This window comes from Desmodus rotundus, chromosome 9, assembly GCF_022682495.2.
Source record: "Desmodus rotundus isolate HL8 chromosome 9, HLdesRot8A.1, whole genome shotgun sequence".
Taxonomy (NCBI): domain Eukaryota; kingdom Metazoa; phylum Chordata; class Mammalia; order Chiroptera; family Phyllostomidae; genus Desmodus; species Desmodus rotundus.
In genome coordinates this window covers 54,857,057-54,878,670 of record NC_071395.1, presented here as the reverse complement: position 1 = coordinate 54,878,670, position 21,614 = coordinate 54,857,057, and the positions used below count along the sequence as shown (strand labels likewise).

The following is a 21,614-nucleotide window of genomic DNA, read 5'->3' as shown; positions in this document are numbered from 1 at the left end:
CCCCAATGTGGCCATTTCTGGTCAGTTCTCAACTCTACATATTTTTCTTAGCAATCATAAAATATTAATGTTGGAAGGAATCCTAGGGATAATCCAGTTAAACCTTTTTAACAGTTGAAGAAACCAAGGCCCAGAGAAGTGAGGTAACTTGATTACAAAGTTAGTTGGTAGTAGATCAAGACTAGTCCAGCGTCAGCATTTAATAAATATTTGCGGAGTGAAGGAATGCCCTTTGGTGCATTCTCTTGCCTCAGTTGAGATCTGAGAGCTTAAGTTCACTTTTTGTTATTACTTTTTAAAAATTTTACTTTTCAATTACAGTTCACTTGAGTTCACATTTCGACCCCACCTTCCTGTTCCCCTTTAACTATAAAACGAGGACAAACATGTCGCTGTTAGTGTTTACTCTTAAAGAATGAGATCAGAGGCCCTGTGAAGTATACCATGCTAAGTGATGATAATATTTATGTAGTCAACATTGTTTGGAGAAAGCGAAAATAACAACTTCCATCTTGATGAGAATCTGCACATTTGGTCTGAATCTTGTAATTCACTTTGGTTTCTCATTTCTGAGTAGAGAGAGCTGACATTTTCCAGGCAGCTCTGGCTTTGTAGGGATCTGGACACAGGGGATTTGTTCCCTGAAAGTTACCCTGGGGTTAATGGCTGGTGGGATAGGGAAGGGTTCTGCACAGAGCCCCTGAGCATGATGTGTGGAGGGGTGTGGGGTGGGGGTGGGGAGAAGGTGGAAGACATCAGTAAAGAGAAAAAAAAATGGAGATCTCTGTAAGCCTCAGAATTTCTTTAAATTCATTTTAGGCCCACATATAAGGTATCAGGCCATAATTTCTGATGCTGGCCATTTAGAAATAGCAATCGCTATGCCTCTTTTAAAAAGTACTATACAATATAAGAGAATCACTCTCTTAGCCTTTGTGAACAGAACGTTGCATCTTGAGTGTGTAGGGGCGGTGAGACCCCAGGCCAGCAAACAGTGTTTTCAGTCCTAAGAACTGTTATGGGTCCTCATTTAAAAATGAACAAAGCCTTTCAGCAGGCCCCTTGTTTCCTTAAATCAATTTGATTTTATGTAAACATTTATCTCCTTTGCACTTTTTCACCCACCACACCAAGCCTATAATAATGCCTTCATCAACATTAATGTTTTCACCAGATACGTTCTGGAGGAAGGGTGGGGTAGGCCAGGGAAAGTAACACACACAGAATACATTATAAGGAGTCCAGTTGTGGGAAAACTTTCCACTAATCAAGGAGTTAGTAAGAAAAAGCATTTGATTTGATTTTAGTGGATTTTTTTAGTGGGGATTTTAGTGAGGGGGCTGTCGTTGCTATGGGAGGGGAAAGGTAAATCACTGATGGGGGTGTTGGTGAGCAAATGTTGCGTGGGGGTGGGACTATTGTTTGGAGAGAGACTCACCAGGGCAAAAAGCAAGTCTTAAGTCTAAGATGAGGTCATCTCTACTCATGGTTGGTACCTGTAGATGACTGCTGTTTCCCCTTTAAAAAAAGAAACAAACGAAATGCTTGACTTCTGATCCATCTTTTCTTAAGTAAAAGCAGCTGCCATGCAAATGCGCTCCGACGGCCGTGGGCAGATGTCCACAGCACTTGGGAGAGTGGAGGCAGGCTGTGAACTGGGCCGCTGTGCAAGGTGGTGGGCTGGTGGTCCCTGCCCTGCCACTCTGCAGAGCCCGTGGACCCCACCTACCCCAGAGAAGGTTGAAAAAGCGATGTGAAAAGCAGATGTTATAAAATAATGAAAAAATACTTAACTGTTATTTCTAAATTCACACCCAACCTTACTCATTATTAGATAGGGGTCAGGAACACTTGGCCAAATATTTTTAGCAAATCTGGAGGAAAAGAGACTCAAATAGGGAAAAAAATGCTCTGAAGAGTGCAGGTCCCCTTCTCTCCTTTATCATTTGCTCTTTATCTTTCCATCAGGGTTTTTTTTTTTTAAGTGTGAAATACCATCAATTGGAACTCTAATTCTTGTGTGTGATTTTTAAAAAATTAAAAACAAACAGAAGGTCAGCATGAGAGCATCTCACCAACCATTGCTTTAAAATAGATTTTTGGAAGCATTGTTGATTTTGACTTATTTTTGTCGGTAAATCCTGGGGAAAATGTATATCTTTTCCTTTAAAGTTCTAATTCAAGGCATGGATGTGAGAGTTCTGAAGGGACTTTGGGACTGCGGTAAAATTTCGTTGTCATAGTAACAGAAAGGGAAATAGGCCTAGTTCACCTGGGACTTTAGCACTGCAAAAGCTGGATTTTTTTTTTTTAAGAAAAAGGACTCTGCAAGTAAAATAAATGAAAAACTTATTGTGTTTTTCAAACAAAATTCTAAACATTAAATATGTAAATGGCTGAAAGGCCACTTCTGCCATTTTTCTTGGTGGATGTACTTGTCCGATTAAAGACGTCTTTAAATTGCTCAGATAGTTCATTTAGCAGAATATTGGCTCAAAAAACATGTCTTATGAATGATGATCTCAGACCATTATTCTGTGCCTTTATATTTTCTGGATAATCTGTAGAAGATCTGAAAGGACATTCGTACTTATTATCAATCATAAAAATCCCGTAAGAATACATCCTGCACAGACTGACTCTGTGATTGGATGGTGACAGAACATTTTCTGATTTTTTACACATCAGTTGAAGACATTAGGCCTCCTTTGTGTGTGAGGGTGTATGTGTGAGGTGTGGAGCAGGAAGGTGTGTGTGGTCAGCAGAAAGCCACGTACGTGAGGAACCGTAGGATTCTGGGCTAAGCCAGGCCATTTTTAACCCTGAAGCAAGACATTTTTGCGCGGCAGGAGTCACTGCTGCTTTTGAAGACTTTGGTTGGGGCGCGGGGAGTGCCCGAGCCACTTGGGGGGCGGGTGTACAAACCAGAACCCAGCTTGTGAATCACTTCACAATCCTTCACAGTGATGGAGCTGACTGGTGACTGAAAACATCCAAATTTGCAAATTGCTGAGGGTCAGCCATGTTCCTGCAGGGGCAGGGCTTGCTGAAATTCCCCAGGCCTGAAATACAATCACTTTCCAATCAAACCTAATAGAATGCAGGGATATTCTCTCCTAAAAAATGTTTACTGAAAATATAACACATTGCTTTCTTTTCACAGATTCTTTTTAAAATTTTTCCTCAAGTGCAATCAGAATTGTTTGAAAACAGCAGGAAACCCAAGGGACATGAGGAGGTTCCAGGTAAGGGGCCTGCAGATCTTTCCTGGGAAGTAAGTCATCCTATTTTTTTTCTCTCTCTTTCTGAACACATGATTCACTGAGGTTGCTAACAATGAAAAAGATAACTGTAAGTGATAACCCTCATCGATGGATAGCATGGAGGAAGGTTTCTTCATTTTACAGTCTTCGGGCCTCAGCCTCCAGTGCCAGAGCCCCGGGGGAGGGCAGCAGCCTGAGCTGGAGATTTGATTTTAAGCCCTCAGGCTGCCCTTGGCACACACAGCTGCCCGCAGCAGGAACCATGTTCTTGATATTCAGCCACCTTGGGATTTCTCAAAGCGGCGGCTCTGTGCTTTCTGCAAGCAACAGCCTCTTTCTTCCCTTTTCCACTGATTAACTATTCCGTGGTCTCTCTCGGAGCCTTTTGGAGAGCAGCCGCCAGACAGCCGTGGTCACTTTAAGATCGCAGCATGACAACAAGACCCACGGGACAGTGACCCAGCTGCCTGGCAGTTAAATCTGCCACCGGTTTCATCACCCTTGCCACGGACGCACCGAGGATGCAGGCTAATAAAAACACAGAGCGAGGCAAAGTGTGTCAGGTCGGAGATGAGGGGAAGAGCAGCCCCTCCCCCCCTTGCCCCCCTTAATCTTTGAAGGACCCCACTTAATCCGCCAAATGGCTTTCCTGCCGCTCACGTCCAATGGAAATCCGCAGCATTCCCTGCCCCACAGAAAAATGTAAAATGTGTTCAACAGCAGTATTCAGGCTTGAGACTTTAAAAAATAATCCTGGCAGAATGAGAGGGATGGGGGGTGATTAGCCTCCTGTTCCAGGTGAAGAAGGTGACTGGACTCTGACTGACCACAGGAAGGGGGCCATTGCGCGGGGGGGGGGGGGGGGGGGGGGGGGCGGGGGGGGGCAGCTGTCTGAGCCAACTCCGCGGCTGTGAGAGAGGTGCGGCCACTAGGTGCATGGCTTTGCTGTTGCCTTTTTGGAATTGTGAATAATTTCTGAACAAGGGGCTGCACATATTTATTTTATGCTAGACCCCACAAATTATGGTTTAGGAACCGAGTCGTGAAAGAGTTCGTGGGAGAGAGGAGGATGCAAACAGAGGCCAGAGAGAACTATTTTTTGAAAAAAATAATTCTTTTTTCACCACATCATGGTTATCAAACAATCTTAGTGGGACCGGGACATTTTTTGTTAGTTATTTAACACTATTGCTAGTCTCTCAAAAAAAAAAAAAAAAAAAAAAAAAAAACCCTCCTCTCCATGCTGTATTATATGGAGAAATAAAATAAGCTGCCTTGGGGATCTGGTATGCAGGAGGAAGCTTAAATGGTACTTGCTGTTATGGAAATGTAGGTAATGGAAAGGTAAATAATTTCAGTCCAAAAAAAGTGTGACATTCAAAAGAATTCAAAGTGTCTCAATGACCAAAGTTTAGCTTTCACTTCTGTAAGAAAAGCAGCTGGCAATGTGGATTCTTAGTCTGCGTTCTCTCCCATTACTTCCAAAATTTTAACTTTGCGAATACTCTGATAATCAAATTTGAAGAGGCTTTTAACAGAATGCCTTGCCCTTTTATTTGTCCCAAATTGTAGAAGGGTACTCACTAAGCAAATGAATGCTGGTATTTTCTCTACTTCTTCAGTCATTTACTGAGGTTTTTAATGTGCCTGAGTTTGTAACAGAGTGACAATAAATATTGCTAGTCTCAAAATGATGAGTAATTTTTATCCAATGTGAAAGTATTTGACTTTTGCAAAGACAAGAGGAAAGATCTATTTAAAAAATGTGTAGACTCTATGATTGTCTATATCCAGGGTAGAGCTAAAGACAATTGGCAGGGTTTTTGTTTTGTTTTGGTTTGGGGGGGGGGTGGTTTGGAGTTTTTATTGAGATAAAATTCATATAACCTATCATTCACTATTTTAACCATTTTAAAGTGTGCAATTCTGTGGCATTTAGTATATCTACAGTGTTGTGCAATTATCACCACTATGTAATTCCAGAACATTTCCATCATCCCAAAAAGAAACCCCGTACTTCCCAGTTCCCTTTTCTCCCCACCTGCTGGCAACTGCTCACCTACTTTTTGTCTCCGTGGATTTGTCTACTGTAGACTTTTCATATAAATGGAGTCATATAATATGTGCACTTTTGTGTCTGATTTCTTTCAAGTTCACCCTTGTGGTTCAGTGCTGCTTTATTTTTTATTGCTGAATAATATTCCATTATAAGGACATGCCACATTTTGTTTAACTTTACATCATTTGATGGACACTTGGGTTTCTACTTTTTGGCTTTTATAAATAATACTACTGTAAACATTTGTGTACAAGTTTTTTTGTGAACAAATGTTTAGAGTTCTTTTGAGTACAATATAAAAGTGGAATTCTGGGTTATATGGTAACTGTAACTTCCTGAGAACTGTTTCCCACTGTGGCTCCACCATTTTACATTTCCAACAGTAACATAAGAAGGTTCCAATTTCTCCATATCTACCAGTGCTTGTTATTTTCTGTTTTAGTTTTTCTTAATTCTAGTCATCCTCTGAGTGTGAAGTGGTTTCTTATTGTGGTTTTGATTTTCTTTCCCCAATGATTTTGAGCATCTTTTCTTGTACTTACAGACCATTTGTGAGTCTGATTTGGAGAAATGTCCATTCAGATCCTTTGCCCATTTTTAAATTGTGTTATTTGTCTTTTTATTGTTGAGTTGTTGGAGTTCTTTTTATATTTGGGCTACTGGGCCCTTATTAGATAAGTAAGTGATTTTTTCTTACTTATATTTTTTTCTCATTCCATCATTGTCTTTTCACTTTCTGGAAAGTGACCTTTAATGAAAAAAAGAATTGGCAGATTTTATGCAGTAATCTGATTCTATTAAGAGTACAACCTTCTATGAAAGCTCTTTTACATGGAGAAGGCTATTATGGAGAAAGGCTTGACTATGTGCTGTAATGGTCAAGTGAGAAACTTGGATCAAGTTCAAAATATCAAACAAAACAAGAGCTAGTAGGCATTCATGGTGGTGGGCAGGAGGATCCGCAGGGATGTTGATTTAAGAATTCCTGGAACAGATATCTCATTCAGAAAGAAAAGGTAATAATATTAAACCATGTAGATGAGTACTTTAATTCTTCACTTTTGTTATATAAGTAAACATACTTTTAATGTGAACTGTTCTTTTGTGAAGATTTGATCTGAACAGAATAGAAATATGAAATATTTCTAATCAGATCATGAATCCAACCAATGTCTCTCTCCTCTCTAACTACTTCTCTTCCCCTTGTACCCCAAACACTGGTGGAACTCAAATTCTTTTCCCAAAAGTGATCAAATGAGAACAAAATCATGCCGTCAAACTTATTTTCCATCCTGAACCAAAACTCTCTTTAATTCAGTTCAAGTCCTAAGTATCATGGGCATATATAAAATATTTATTGAAATGCAATGGACTTTAACCCTTTTTTGGCTATAATTTCTGTCCCCACAAAAAGCTACATTTTAACAAAGTTTTGCTTAAAATGTCAGGGGTTTTCAGACCTCTTCAAACATCTCTTAGGGTTCCACAGAGCCCCAATCTAAAGAAATGAAATTCATCCAACACCCATTGGTCATCCTGCATACAATTTAACCCTTCTGATGGGGACCTGTTCCCCAAGGACTTCTCCTGATGATCTTCCACTCTCTTGGCTTTAAAAGATATTGAGTCGAATGGCTCCCAGATGCATTCCTCGGACGTCACCCTTCTCTGGAGCTGCAGGTACACAGCTCTGCCTCTCTCCTGGGCATCTTCACTGGGATGACAAATGAGTACATGTTCACAGCAGAACTCCATACTTACTCCCTGACCTGTGCCCTCCTCATTTATTGTTAAAGTGTCACTTCCTTCCCTTAAGTATCTGTTAAACCAATTGCCCTCTCCCGAAAAATGGCAAAAGGCCTCTCCACTCCTTCCTTGTCTGATCTACCCTCAGCACTCCTGCCAAAATGATCTTGTGAAACATGTCACCCTGATTACTCTGTGTTATAAATATCTACCATCCATAGACAAAAGCTTAGATTTTAAAAGGTGTGTCCAATAAGTGTCTTTCTACCAGGCAGGAATACCTGATGCTCCCAGGTACTCACCACTCAGCAGGCACCCCTCACTGATATCTACTGCATGGAACCTTTCCGCGTGTTCTGCCCTCTGCCAGAGAATGCTTCGCCCCTCCTGCGTTTGCCATTTCCACTCGTGCTTCAACATTGCACCTGAGTGCCGCCTGCTCTGTGAGGCATTTTCTGACTCTCCCTGGCAGATCTACTGATTCCTTGTTCTGTGCCAACCTACCCTCCTCCATAAGCTACTCCCAACACAATCAATCATATTGTCTTGCAGTTGTTGTTTGTCTGATAGACTGTGTGCTGCTTGAGGGTAATTAGTGTCTTTTATTTATTTTTATATCTCTCAATGCCTAGCACAGTGCCAGCCACTCTATAGGGCTCAATAAATTGTTATTGAATGAACTAAAATTTTAAGAGAGAAATTTTTTTAAAGTGGAAGGAAGGAAAGAAGGGGGAAAATTTAAAAAAAGGTTTCCAGGGCTTTCAAAATATCTTATATTTTAACTTTATTTTTATTGTTGATACTATTACAAATGTCCCCACTTTCCCTGTAAAGTGTCTTAATCCATGGACCATGGACCATGTGTGCGGAAAATCACTTCTGCCCTCCTTGAAATGGAACAATTAAGTGAAACACCCAGATTAGCAACTCAGGGAAGGAAAGGAAAATAAATGTAGGTCTTGTTTAAGCTGATGGGCCTGTTAAGACGTAAGGAACCCCATTCTTTATTTCTCTGTGTTGTGGGTGGAGAGCAGGCGGTTGGAAAATCCAAAAGAAAATCAAGCCAAGAATAGGAGGACTCAGGCATGTTGTCATTTCTCACATTCAAATTTTAAGACACAGTAGAAGTTGACAACAATCAGGCCTGTTGTTGCCAAGTCACTCTCAGAGACAGGCGGCTGGGTCTGCTCCAAGTCCTAGTGAAAACAGAGATGCACTTACTCATTTGTTCGTTCACCCAACCACTATTATTGAGGAAGTTCTATGTGCGGGGCACTATCCTAGGTGCAGGAGATACATTAGCAAAACAGATAAAGTTCTTCTCCCTTGAGAGACTTATATCCTAGTGGACAGATAAGGAAAATAAGATAAGTGATTTACATAGCTTAGCTGTGCCTCTCTGGGGTCTTCAAGTGACCAGCCTGGAAGCCTGGGGGCCCATCATGGTGCCAGTTGTCTTATGTTGCCTTCTGGAATTCAGTGGTGTGGTCAAGCAAGGGTCATGTGGGAGCTAAGGAACACCCACCATTATAATAATAGCAAGTGTGGATGTTCTTCCTAATAGTTTTCAAGGTTTTCCACAGCATCAGCTAGAGCAGGACACTCATGTCAGCAGATGGTTTACTTGAGATTGGGAAGCTCAAGTCCTTCCCATCTCAGAAGGATTCTGCTTTAAACAGAATGACCACTGCCCAGGGTGGGAGTGTCTTCCATCATGTGGGCAGCATCAACCTGTACATCAGTCATTCCGGAGTTGGCAGCAGGGGCCTTGACACATCTCCAGCCCTAGAAGCATTTGAAGGGGACTTCTTCATTCACACTTACAGCTTTCTTATAACTAGAATAAGGGTTCTTACTGCAACTCACTGAACTTTGGTGAGTGATTCTTGGGTATCTCACCTCCCAAGTTCACCTCCTAAATTACTCCCTAGTTCTTTTTTAGATTAAGTCCACCAAAATAATCACTTCCCCCCCCCCCACATGGTTAAGCTAGAAAGAGCACTAAGATCCATATACAGGTCTTGCCATCCTTTGCCTCAAGACATAAGAGGTCAAGATGTATGGAAGGGCCCATACATTTGTAGGGAAAGAAAAGTTGTTTCAGGTTCCAGACTGCAAATGCCATCTGTACTAAGCTGATTCCTGTTTGTAGGGATGTGCCCACAGGATGGGCTCCTTGAAGAGCATCTTGAGGGGGACTGGCGGGGTGTGAGCAAAAGGGTTGGGGCTTTGTGGGGAGACAGCCAGCAGGCATGTCAGAACCGGGAGGAGGAGAGAAGCAGCTCACAGTGATGGGGAGACGGGTCTGGGGGACATGAAATCACCCTTCATCTAGGAGGATGTCCTCAGGCAGTTGCATAGTGTGACAGCCTGGAGCCTGTTAGTGCATGCTGTGGAGCCCACAGCTCTACAGGAACAATGGGGAGATCAACGCAGAGGACAAAGACCCCCGTCCCCACAGCCAGCCTGAGCCATAGGTCTGCTTGACTAAAGGACCAGAGAGCAAAGGGCAGGGCTACTCAGGGCTTGGAACAGGGCCAAGATCCAGCCAGCAAACCCTTATGATTTTGTTAAGCCCCCAGCTCTCATATAAAACTTTTTAATGGTACCACCTTCTATTTTCCTGAAATAAAAAATGTTGAATGTTTCTCTCACACCCTCTGGAGAGGGAAACGAGAGTTTAAATAAAATCCAAATGCTAAAAATTTAATATAGCTCCAGCTGCCTGCAGGTTTCTTCAGTTCAGATCACTGGGTTCCAGGGTCCTCCAGCTGCGCTGTGAGCTCATCCACCGCAAGGGGCGCCCTGGCTGCTCTAGACAACAGGTGAGTGCCTTATCAGGTGGAAAAACAAACCGGAGAGTCCAGCTTAAGAAATAGTAATTATCTATTTGGAGTCAGAAAAAAAACATCGTCTGAGGAGCTTTCATTTAGGCTAACGTTCTAAGCTTGAGAAAGGCTTTCTATAGTTTACTTCAAGGTTTTCAGTTTGCTGATGTAACCTTCTGCCACCCCTGCTCCCTGACTTCTGGTGTCTCAAATGGGTACCGGAATCAGGGTGATCAGATTTTTGTCCAACTCACCTAGGAAATGTGTTTTGAGTTATTTGTGGGAGAAAAGGGAGAGAAGGCAATGCAGGTATAATGCCCATATAATTTGGGGGGAAGGATGTCAGATTTCAGTGAGGTGGAAACAAAGTCTCATTGCTCAGGCATTCTAGGAGACTCCAATTAGGGTCCTACAACCGGAACACAGTCAAGAACAATCAGCTGCAGAGCTTCCCCACAAGCACCTTTTGCAACGAGAAGGCATAGATTCTTAGGCTGCATATGAGTCCTACCTGATCCTTGTTTTTGGTGAATGACAGGTGATTCATGAGGTCCCTGGGGGTAGAGTTTGGTGGGACAGAGTGGCCCAGCCAAATCAAGATGGCATCAGATATGTTAAGACTGCCCTGGGGTTCTAAAATGTTTGCTAATAAATTACTGCCCTTGACCATAACCATCCTACTTGGCATACATTTTAGATGGGAAAAGCAGTGAGTTCAATGGAGTAAAACGAGGTCAGCTGGAAGCAGCAAGTATCTATGGCCTTTGAGATGAAGGGAAATTTAGTTGTAAACAGGTTAACATTTGGGCTCCCTGATGACATAAAAGTCTGGTTACAAAAATGCCATTTGATTTCTATACATATTCACCTAATTTTTATTTTATTTTATTAAAATTTTTTTTTACTTATTTTATTTTTAGAGATGGGGAGGTAGGGACAAAGAGGGGGAGAGAAACATCAATGTGTAGTTGCCTCTCACACGCTCCCTACTGGGGACCTGGCCCGAAACTCAGGCATGTTCCCTGTCTGGGAATAGAACTGGCAACCCTTTGGTTCATAGGCCGGCACTCAATCCACTGGGCTACACCAGCCAGGGCCGTATTCACCTAAATTTTAAAAGATAAACTCTAAAAGGTATTCCACCCTAAGGCAAATTTGCCGAAATATGCTAGTGGAAATGCTGTTTGGCATACCACTCCATTTATGCCAATCAGAATTTGCTTTTAGGTTCCAAAGTAATGATGTCAGTAGCCTCATGTTGTGTAGTTAAACTTTTTCAACTGTTCCAGGTTTATCTTAAATCTCATTTCCTTGTTGAAAACATTTGTTACTGTCTTCAGCTCAGGTTAATTTTCTCCCTTTGGACTCCAGAAGTATACAGTAGCCCACAGTATAGTACAGTTATGTGTCACTGTATGGTGATATTCTCTGAATACTGTAGTGTTTGTCATGCTTCATCAGCTGTGTGACAGCTCCCTGAGGTTGTGACATGGTTTTCTGTGAGCCTCCATGGCTTGGAGCACAGGGTCTGGGAGTGTCAAACCAAACCTCTGACTGACTGAAATACAGCGCTGTCTGCCTACCTAAGGAAGTATCTTCTCCGGAGTTATGTGTGATATCCATGCCACAGCTCCCCCTCCCTTGAAGTGAGCAACCCCAGAATGCCCCACATCTGTCTCAACAGCAAGCAACCTTGTGTTCTCTCATTTGGCACTTGATACTTAACTGAATAGAAAATTTAGCCTTAGGGATTATGAAACAACAGAGATGGCTAAGAATTCTGCGAATTCCTTAAAAAAAAAAAAGATGACAAAATCCATACTTGTGGGGTAGGTGTTTAAAGGTAATTCTGGAGGCTCTGGAGTCCAGTAACCAAGAAGAATCTGGGCTTTAAATCTGGTTTGAAAATACAGTGTGTGCCAAGAGTAAAGTGGTAAGGAGAAATGATTGCGGTAGCCAAGCTGTTTGTTGTTAGCCTGGGTTGAATTAGTGGAGGCTTAGACAAATTATTTCATCAGATTCCCCTTGTTGAATGTGAGAATTAGCCAGTGTATAAAAACACCCATGGAGTATTTCTTCTCACCATGTAGACTCCAAACTTGGTTGCCCACTGCAGCCAGAAGTCTGTCTTGATTTTCTCTGTCCTTTTAATGGTCTCTGTGATTCTTTCCTCCTTCCACAGGTGGAAAATAAAATCCCACATAATAGGTATGCTTTGGGAAAGCTGAAATAACATATATAGCAACTGAACAGTTATAAGGGAAAAGCACATCATGAATTTAATTCCATTTCCAGATGTAAAATGTCATAAAGAATTTTTTTCCATACTTGGCAAAATAACAGGAATTTTCAAGACCATTTTATTTAGCTTGGTGTATGTGTGTTTTGTAAGTAGGTATCAGTCTTTCAGGTTGTGTAATAAATGCTATGCATTGTAGCTTTACTGAGATTAAACTACCAAGGGCCCCACATTCAGCTAGGAGGTGCATGACCCTCACTGAAATGGAGGAAATATGTCTAATTGTAGAATTTTGTGTGTTTTCAAAGCAAGAACTCTGACCCATATGGTGAGGTTTCTAACCAAGGTAATTATTCTCCAACAACCATAGACACTGGGATTCTTGTCTATTTCAAAAAAGCAGATCATTTTGTTATTCTGCATCTTTTTCATTTTGACTTCCCTTTTTCTTTCACCCTCCTGTGCGAGACTTGGGCTCTTTGTAGGAACACCTAAGCGAGTACGAGCTGAGAAGGGCTGGCTGACAGGAGGATCCATGCCGGTCACCCTGTCAACTATGTCGTTTAACTAGAGTACAGTTTTTGAGGAGGATAGATATTAAAAACAAGTGTGATGTTCCAAAAAGCCAAAGATGTTTCAGAGTGGGGCATAAAATTAGCCCCAGGGCGGGAATGAGTCACTTTGGTAAAAGCCCCTGTGCCACATGCCATCATTCTGATACTAAAGAAACAGTTACTCTATTGGAAAATTAGTTGTACAGGCAGATTAACGGATGTGTCCACCTCAAGGATAACTCCCACCGAGGCCTTTTAGAGGCAGGAAAGAGCTCTTTACAACTCAGCTCCTGCTTTGTATAAATTATTAGAGTGTGGGACAAGGGAGCACTTTGGGGTAATGAGGAGAAAAATATAATTTGAGAAAGCCAATCAGTTTTTCTTGAGTACTTTTAGCAAATTGCCAACATAGTCGTAGATTTAGTTCTTAAGACTTTCTGGTATTTTTCAAGGGGAGATACAAACTTTTTATGTTTCCCTTCCTGTTTAATCATATAACACTGCCATTTCATTTCATGATTCAAAATGGAACGGACACTGTCACTCTCGAGTTGGTCCATGTTTATTGATCTGGCCTCACCAAAAATTAGAGATTGCGCTAAGCAAAATAAGGAATTGCAAAAAGTGGAAAACTTCTCTCACTTAAAAAAAAAAAGTGCAAGCAATTCCAATTGATTTCTACTCTCTTTCTTGGAACCTTGGCTTAAAGATAAATATCATAAATAACATTTGCATGAATATAATTGGTTGCTGCTTTTGTGTTGAATTGAAATGTATCAGTTAAGAAGGGCTGTACAATACAAGTTCTCAGCTGCGCAGGCTTTCCTATTGGAGCTGTGAGCTGAGATATAGACACACCAACTATGAGAAACAACTGAAAGCTGTCACCAGTGTCAGTAGCAAAAACCGGGGGTCCACCCACACAATGATGGACATCTGCATTCCTAATTGGCATCATTTTAGGTTCTGCCAGCAGGCTGGCCATGCGAAAAGAGTCCGACAGCTTTAGAAAATGCTAGGTATCTGGTTAGGTGATAGAGCACACCAATGAGGCTTGGACGTTCTTTTGTTTGAAAGACTCTCCATCTGTTTGTGATAGTCCTGGTGATTTTTAGTTTCAGGTACCTCCAAATGGCACCCCTTGTCAATACTAAATTTGCTGGCTACTTCTAAAACAAATCAGTTTACGATCTTAGGAGAACAAGTGGTATTGATGGTTATATGATCAGAAGATCATTGGCAAAGATGCCTACAAATAGTTAACAAGGTAATGGTAAGAAATGTTGACCTTGATTTGTTTAGCTAAGATGTAAAGATTTTTGAAGGTCAAAGGTGTCCTTGTGTAGTGTTTTGGAGTCTAACTGTGTCTGACCCTCTAACATTAAGCTGCTGTGGCCTGCAGTTTTCAAGAGTGAAGCAAACCAGGGGGAAAGAGAGAAGGGGGGAGAACAGGAAATGGAGTGAGGTGTTTCAGGAAGTTGTCAGGGGTTGACTGATTGATTCCAGATGGAAAAGGTCAGCCTTCACGACCCAGGAAATACTCACTAGGGGAAAGAAGTTGGCTTGTGGAAGGGGAAGGCCTGGGAGTGAGCTGAGGCTGGAATGCACATTCCACTTCCTTTAGTCTTCAAACGTTCAGAAACTTTAACTTCTCCGAAGAGAATAACATCAGTGTTGTCATCGTTCATCAGAAAACAGTGAAGGAAGTTAAGTTTGGAGCTTTGACTGTACCAAATGTATCTTCACTTCCATAATGTTGTTCATTTTTCTAGAAGTGGAGTGAGTGTGTGAAAAGTCCATATTTGTGAGTGTCTCCATGTAGAAGAACAGCAACCAAACTTGCCTGGTTTCACATGATGGAGTTTGTGAATTAAATCCTTTCCATTTTGCAAATTCACTTTAATTGGCAGGCTCTTACACATACCTTAGAGCCTAAGATATTTGGAATATTAAGTGGGATCTTGTCTTGTACCTATATATATACACGCACATGCACATACATTTGGATATAATTTAAAATCTTATAATAAATTTTGCAGACACTGAAATAATTCAGGTTAATTCCCTTGCTGTCATGAGAGGCCCGCGCTAGCCAGCAAGAGATTAAAATTTATTTCCATTGTTAATAGAAAATAATGAAGTGCATCTGAACCATCAGGGCATGTCATTTGGGAAATGTTCACTTTGGAACTGACTCTCACTCCACCCAAGTGGACAATGATGAAATCAGCTGGCTGGAGAAAGCCCATATTTTGTGGCAGGAATGCGCCAGGAGCATTAGTGTAGAGGATGACGAGGAGCCTGTGGAATGAATCAGAGTGGTCTCAGAGAGAACGCTCTTTGCATCCACGTAATCCACGCAATCCTGGGGCAGGCCAGGCTTCCTTGGTGTGCCGAGTACATATGGCTTGTTAGCCGTCAAAGCCTGAAGCACCCTCTCAGTTTTGGTTTTTCCCAGAGACAACCGCTATGTCTTTGAAAACCCATTCACACACAATTTACCACAGTGGTCTGATCACTCTTTTTGCTCCACGGTCTCCTCCTGTTCTCAGAGGATGAGCGTATAGAGGGTGAATGGTCTTTTCAGCCCTTGCCGGTGGCTGGGGGGGGGCAGCCTCTCCCTTCCTGACTGTGCTGCCTTCTGTGCTCTGCGGAGATGCACTGCCAAGGACTTGTGCTTCCGTGCACTTACCGAGAGTGAAGGATGTCTCCATCTCATGGTGGCCACCCCATAATAGGAACTTTCTGGAAGGACTTTCCTCAGACTCTTAACATATTAACATGGATACAATTGGAAACAGACCCAGAGCTAAACAGGCTGTATCCCTTAATTGTGAGCAATTATACCGATAATAATTTTCTGAATGACAACTGGAGAAATATTATCCTAGGTTTGGTGCGGTCAGATCATTGGTTATATTTCAAGAATCTGGCACGACACAAAACCTACGTGCAGCGGGAGTTCAGTGAGTGCTTCTGGGTTGAATGATGGGAGCCTGCTGCGCCCAGGTGTGATTTCCCATGTGCTGCTACTGTCATGCTTGTGGCACCAGGCAGGTGAAATTGTTTGTGAACTCACAGCTGTAAGGGTTTCCCAAACCCCCATTACATTAAAACAGAGGTGTCAAACTCATTTTCACTGGGGGCCACATCAGCCTCATGGTTGCCTTCAAAGGGCTGAATGTAATTTAGGACTGTATAAATGTAACTACTCCTTAACAGTTAAGCAAGAGTCAGCACTGCCTCCAGGTAGAAACAAGGTGCTGGGCTGGATAAAACAAGGTGGAGGGCCAGATTCGGCCTGTGGGCCTTGTGTTTGCCAGCTGTTTATTAAAATATGTATTAAACCATTTAAAAGATAAATCTAAAACTCTATGTAAGGTAAAAAAATCGGAAGTGTGTTGCCTGGGGGAGGACCTACTAAGATAACTTCCTGGGGAGGTGGAAATATTCTAAATCGTAATACGGTGTGGATTCCTTGCATGTACCCATTGGTCAAAATCGTGCAGCTCAGATTTGTGCATTTCAATGCACGTAAATTTCACCTAAAATGGGACTTCATTATATTATTCTATTTGTTTGCTTGAAATTATTCATAGTAAAAAATTTTAAATGCCGTTTAATGAATCTTATTTCTACTAGGGGCAAGGCAGGGTCAAGATTTCTTTGCTTTCACTTAATAAGCAACGAAAGGGTGCCTGAAAAATTACAAGTAGCATATCAGGAAGAATTAAGTTCATCTACAACTCCTCGTGATGCACCTATTCAATTCCTTTCCTCAAAAAGTTTATACATATGCATGAATATGTATATAACAAGTGTTTTTCTCAAAAAAATATTGCCGTGCGTAACTGACAAGTAGACTCATGTTTAGGATGGCTCATCTTCCTGATTTAAGTATTCCTAAGTCAGTGTATTCAAGTCCACTAGATTTTGCTATACTTTTCCTCCCACTCTGGCCTTGGCTGATCTCTGCCTCTTTGAGTTTCCCTCACACTCCTTATCTGCGGCTCACGCATCAGACTCAGTTGAATCTCATTCCTTGTGCTACTTGTTGTGTGTTAGCCATGTTTCTCCAGCTTGAAAGTAAACTCTTTGACGTTAGAGCTCACACCTTGTAACTTTTGGTCTCTAGCCCCGGTGTCCCACTTTCCAGAGCCTCTCCCAGAGCTTAGACTACAGAGAGGCTCAAGGAGTGACGTCGTCTGTCCTACTGACTGGTCAGACAAGGCAGAGGTGAGGCAAACTCATCTAGGCCCTACACCAAAAGCTTTACATGTGTTTATTTTTATTTTGTCTCATTCAGCCCTTGAGACATAGGCATTGTTTACGTTTTACAGATAAGAAAAATGGAGATTGGGAAAGGTTAGTAATTTGCCCAAGGTCACAAGTTAGGAAGTAGCAGGTGTGCGATTTGGGTTTAGTTTTATCTGACTCCAAATCCGTGCTCTTCCACTGCTCTGTACCCTTCTCGTCCCTTTCCTCTGCTTATACACTGAATGTCCTCAACACTGAATTCCAGCAACCTGATCTTCCCACCAAAAGTCCAAGCATCTCCACCACTGCACTCTTGTGGGTGGGGATGCCACAGACAGTCACCAGGTGGCTTCTCCATGCCAGTATTACGGGAGCACATTTCTGGGGTGCAGGAACCCATTCCTGAGCTTGGAGTAATGACCTCCCAGCTGGCACTCGGATCTCAGCTTCCTGATCACACACAGTCAGCTCCTCATTGTGATGACAGCTCGAGGATCAGCTGGAAATGGCTGCCCACGCCCTTTGATAGAGAACTGGATTTCTAGAAGCATCAGGTGAATAGCTGCTTTCCTCATTTCAGCATCGGGCTTAGTCTGAACACAAACATGTGCCAGCATCTAGTGAAGGGCAGTCTCTTACCATGCATCTCCGCCATAATCACAGGAGGAGGGGAGATGCCCAGAGCATGGCCCTGTCCCCAAACTCTGTCCCATTTCTCCTCAGCCATGTGGGAACCTGGCCAGCAGAATTCTGGTACATTTACTACTTCACGTGAAAATAACTCCACCTCTGTTTTTAACTTTAAATGTGCAGGTTGTGTTGTCAACAACGGTGAATGTGGATGGACATGTGCTGGCTGTTTCCGACAACATGTTTGTGCACAACAACTCGAAGCACGGGCGGAGAGCGAGGAGACTGGACCCCTCCGAAGGTATGGCTGCTGTGGGGCTGCTGTGTGCCCTGGGAATGGCACACAGATGAAGTTCTCCTCAGACTTCCGCATACATTTCAAATCAATGTCTCTGAGTAGGAGTGGAGAAAGTAGCAAAACCATGTGAGTTTTAAAGTGAGGTTGTAAACACTGACTCCTGGCTGTTCCAGCACAATCCCCCCACATCCCGCCCCATGCTCAAGCCTCCGTGCCTCTCAGTCCATTCTGTTCAGTTCTGTGTTTTTCTTTTTGCTAGACAGGTATTTCAGGCAAATGTAGGCCTATGACATCTTAGTTAAACAGGAACATTACAGTGCCAGACATGTATGAATAAGTGTCAGATGTGCCCTTAAACAGATTGTGGGCAAAACAAAACAATGTGAAGAATGAAACTGACACTAATTGATTTTTGTTTGCTTGGACTAGAAGAAAATGTGGTCTGTTCTGGGTAGTTTTCCAAGTGCATTAAAGTAATTAGAAATACTGGTAACTGTTAAACTTCAACTTGTCCGAAAAATTAAAGTATATTGAGGAAGATAACTGACAAACCTAAGTAAAGTCCATCTAAATTCTTCTCTTTCCTTCCCCACTCCCCAACTCTCTGGTGTAGGAGGTCTTGGACTATAGCAGAAATAGTTAAATTGGGGTACTATGTTAGTGTGATGTTTGACTGTATGCTGCCTACAAGCTCCCACCCCAACTCGGCCTTTAAAATGAGTCTCGTATCGTTTAATATAGGAATTAATGGACTGAAAGAAGATGATTGAATCAGTAAAGAATTTGGAGTGGTGTTAATTCTCCCACAGTGGGCACTGAAGGGGAGAAGGAAACCCCAGGGTTCAGAACTAGGAACCCATCCAGTTTCCTTTGACTGATTGGATGTGATTGACTGGCTGTTCAAAGGAGGCTCATGTTTTTGGAGTCCTGCCAAAGTTCTCTTCCACCTTTGACCCTGTCAGCTTTGGAAATGGAGTGATGGATTGACTTTAGTTATGGCCTGAAAACCATATTGGGTTCCTGTTGGGATGTAAAGTCCAGAGGCCTTGAACATATGGAAGAAGGGGGAGGGGAGTGGAAGATGCTTCCTACAAAGTTCGGAAAGTGATTAGGAATTGTCTCTTGATAGGGCTGAAAGGGCTGAAAAAACCCTTTACCTCATAGATTTTGCTTCCTCTTTCTCTCTGTAGCACATTAGCAGGCCTTATAAATCTTAACATCTTGGTGCCGAGGAGGTGGAGAGAGAAAAGGGATTTACACATTTCCAGTGTGGTCAACTTATAAAAATATTGGGAAAAACAACAGAGTTCTAAAAACACCCTTTGCACAATTAGCTAAGTGTTCCATGTTTTCATACATAGCGGTCAACTCATTAGGCTTTAATGACCTGGTGAAAACCAACAACCAATTAAGAAATGATGGCAAGTCAGCAAAGCTCAACTTGAACTTCTTGGAATGACCAACAGCTTTCAAAGAGCAGCCCGTAGACCAGGCTCCAAACTTCAGCTACCAAAGGGCAGATCTGACTTTCCTTTTCTATCTTTTTAGCTACCCCCTGCATCAAAGCCATCAGCCCAAGTGAAGGCTGGACCACAGGAGGGGCCATGGTTATCATCATTGGGGACAACTTCTTTGATGGACTCCAAGTGGTGTTTGGGACCATGCTTGTGTGGAGCGAGGTAGGCTGGGGCAACATGCTTTCCTGATTTTCTTTGGCCTAAGGATTGTTTTGCTCTGGGGAAACTATTAATTCCTGTAGCATCAGCAGCACGAATACACATCATTGAGTACTTACTATGAGTAGAGCACTGAAGATTAACCACATGTAAACCACAATGTATTGCACACATGGATACCTTCAAAAGATAAGTATTCATTGAAGTATTGTTTATAATTGTGAAGAATTAGGAGTAGCCTAGATATTGGGTAAGAGAAGAATGGTTAAATAAACAATTCCACTATGAAAAATTTTGTTTTGAAAAAATTCTAATGACCGGGAAAAGGGTGCTTGTTTATGCTATACTGCTAAGTGAAAAAAAGATCAGCACAACCATGTCTGAAGATGTAAAATATAATTACATAATATTCATGGAAAAGTACTGGAAGCACACCAAAGATGAATAATGGTTGTCTCGGGTTAGGCAATGTTATTATTTTTCCTTATATTTTTCTGTAATTTCCAAATTTTATAAAGTTGATATGTTCTACTTTCATAATGAGAAAACCAACAGGACAGGTTGCAGAAAAATGACTGGTGATGCTAAGTTGGATGTGGAAGTTGCCAAATCAATACACGAGAGGATAGCAGTGTAGGGATTGGGGGGAAGGTGCGCTTACAGGGATGGGGGTGGGGTGGGCACAGGAGGTGGGAGGGACTTGAGCTGGGCTGGTAGGAGGCAAAGGACCTGGACAGGTTAGACTGAGAGGAAATTCCAGAGTGAGAGAGAAACATGACCACCGTGAGTACAGCAGTTTGCCCTGGTGGGGGTTGTTGTGGGAGATCCTCATGTTCCCAGTATGTCCAATGACAGCTTGTCTAATAGGTGTTTTATTTCCCGGCCTGTTCATTCCTCAGCTAATCACTCCTCATGCCATCAGAGTGCAGACTCCACCTCGGCACATCCCCGGGGTAGTGGAAGTGACTTTATCTTATAAGTCCAAACAGTTCTGCAAAGGTGCTCCAGGGAGGTTCATTTACACAGGTGAGTGAGAACACGAGGCTGGGGCACTGGCTCCTGATTCCGCTTTGCTCTAAGTTCCAGTCTCTCTGCTTTTTAATCAGTCTAAGTTTTTCTAAGTCTAAGTCTAAGTCTCTCTACTTGTATGGGAAGAGTGGAATGGGTAAAAGGCATTGAATAGGGAAGTACAGACTCGATTTTAAAGTTGTATTTTACTTAAGCAGTTTCTGCACAGTCTGGGGGAGGGTCCTGGCAGCTCATCTACAGAAGACATCCTTATAAATTTAAGTAACCCTGCTGAAACCTCGCTGGAATAGACCTTTATCCAAGCAACCAGATAAAAACATTAGGCAAAGTTGCTGGGTATAACTAAATTTTCTTGAAAAGGATTCAAGGAAGTTGCCCATTGATGCTGCAGAATGATTGAAATTGTTTTAAAATTTTATGGAAGTATAAATTATCTGCTATATGTCTCAATATTTGTTGACTATCTACCTTGTAGGTACAACTTTTTCCAGGTGCAAGGTACAGGGACATATGACACATGGTTCTTATTTGGAGTTTAGAACTTTTGGAGGAGGCAGTGGTATATTGCACAGAACACTTGGAGAATTAGAATATTCAAAATGTCTGGGATTTCTAATAAATGGAATATGAGTTCCAGGAAGAGAGAGTTTAGTGTGGACTAGAGTAGTGGGATAAGATTTCAAGGAGGATATTTTTAAGGATGGGGGGCATTTAGATAGACAAAGAGATGGGAGAATGTTTCACCTATGGAAAGTCACATGCAAAGGCCCAGAGAGGGTGAGGAGCAGGTGACAGGAGGAGAGAGGGCCATGGCAGTGTATTTGGGTAGAACTTAGACCCGACTTAGCTTAGATGGTCTGGGCATGGGAAGCAAGGAAATCACATAACAGCTTAAAAGCCCTGTATGGTACCTGGAGTTGTCAAATTCATTGAGACAGAAGGTTGAATGGTGGTGTTTCAGGTTTGGAGGTGGGGAGAATGGGCGTTGTGTTTTAATGGGGACGGAGTTCCAGTTTTGTAAGATGAAAAGAGATC

At 42.2% G+C, this 21,614-nt stretch overlaps 1 protein-coding gene across 2 annotated transcripts in view; it reads left to right on the top strand.

Moving 5' to 3' along the window:
- The window catches only part of EBF2 (EBF transcription factor 2), a 195,147-nt gene that overhangs the window by 132,981 nt on the left and 40,552 nt on the right, over positions 1–21,614 (top strand). For both annotated transcript variants that reach the window (XM_024560763.4, XM_045195807.3), the window contains exons 7-10: positions 3,164–3,245; positions 17,760–17,877; positions 19,423–19,553; positions 20,450–20,576. In XM_024560763.4, coding sequence (XP_024416531.1) covers positions 3,164–3,245; positions 17,760–17,877; positions 19,423–19,553; positions 20,450–20,576 — 458 coding nt within the window. The remainder of the gene's footprint in view (positions 1–3,163; positions 3,246–17,759; positions 17,878–19,422; positions 19,554–20,449; positions 20,577–21,614) is intronic.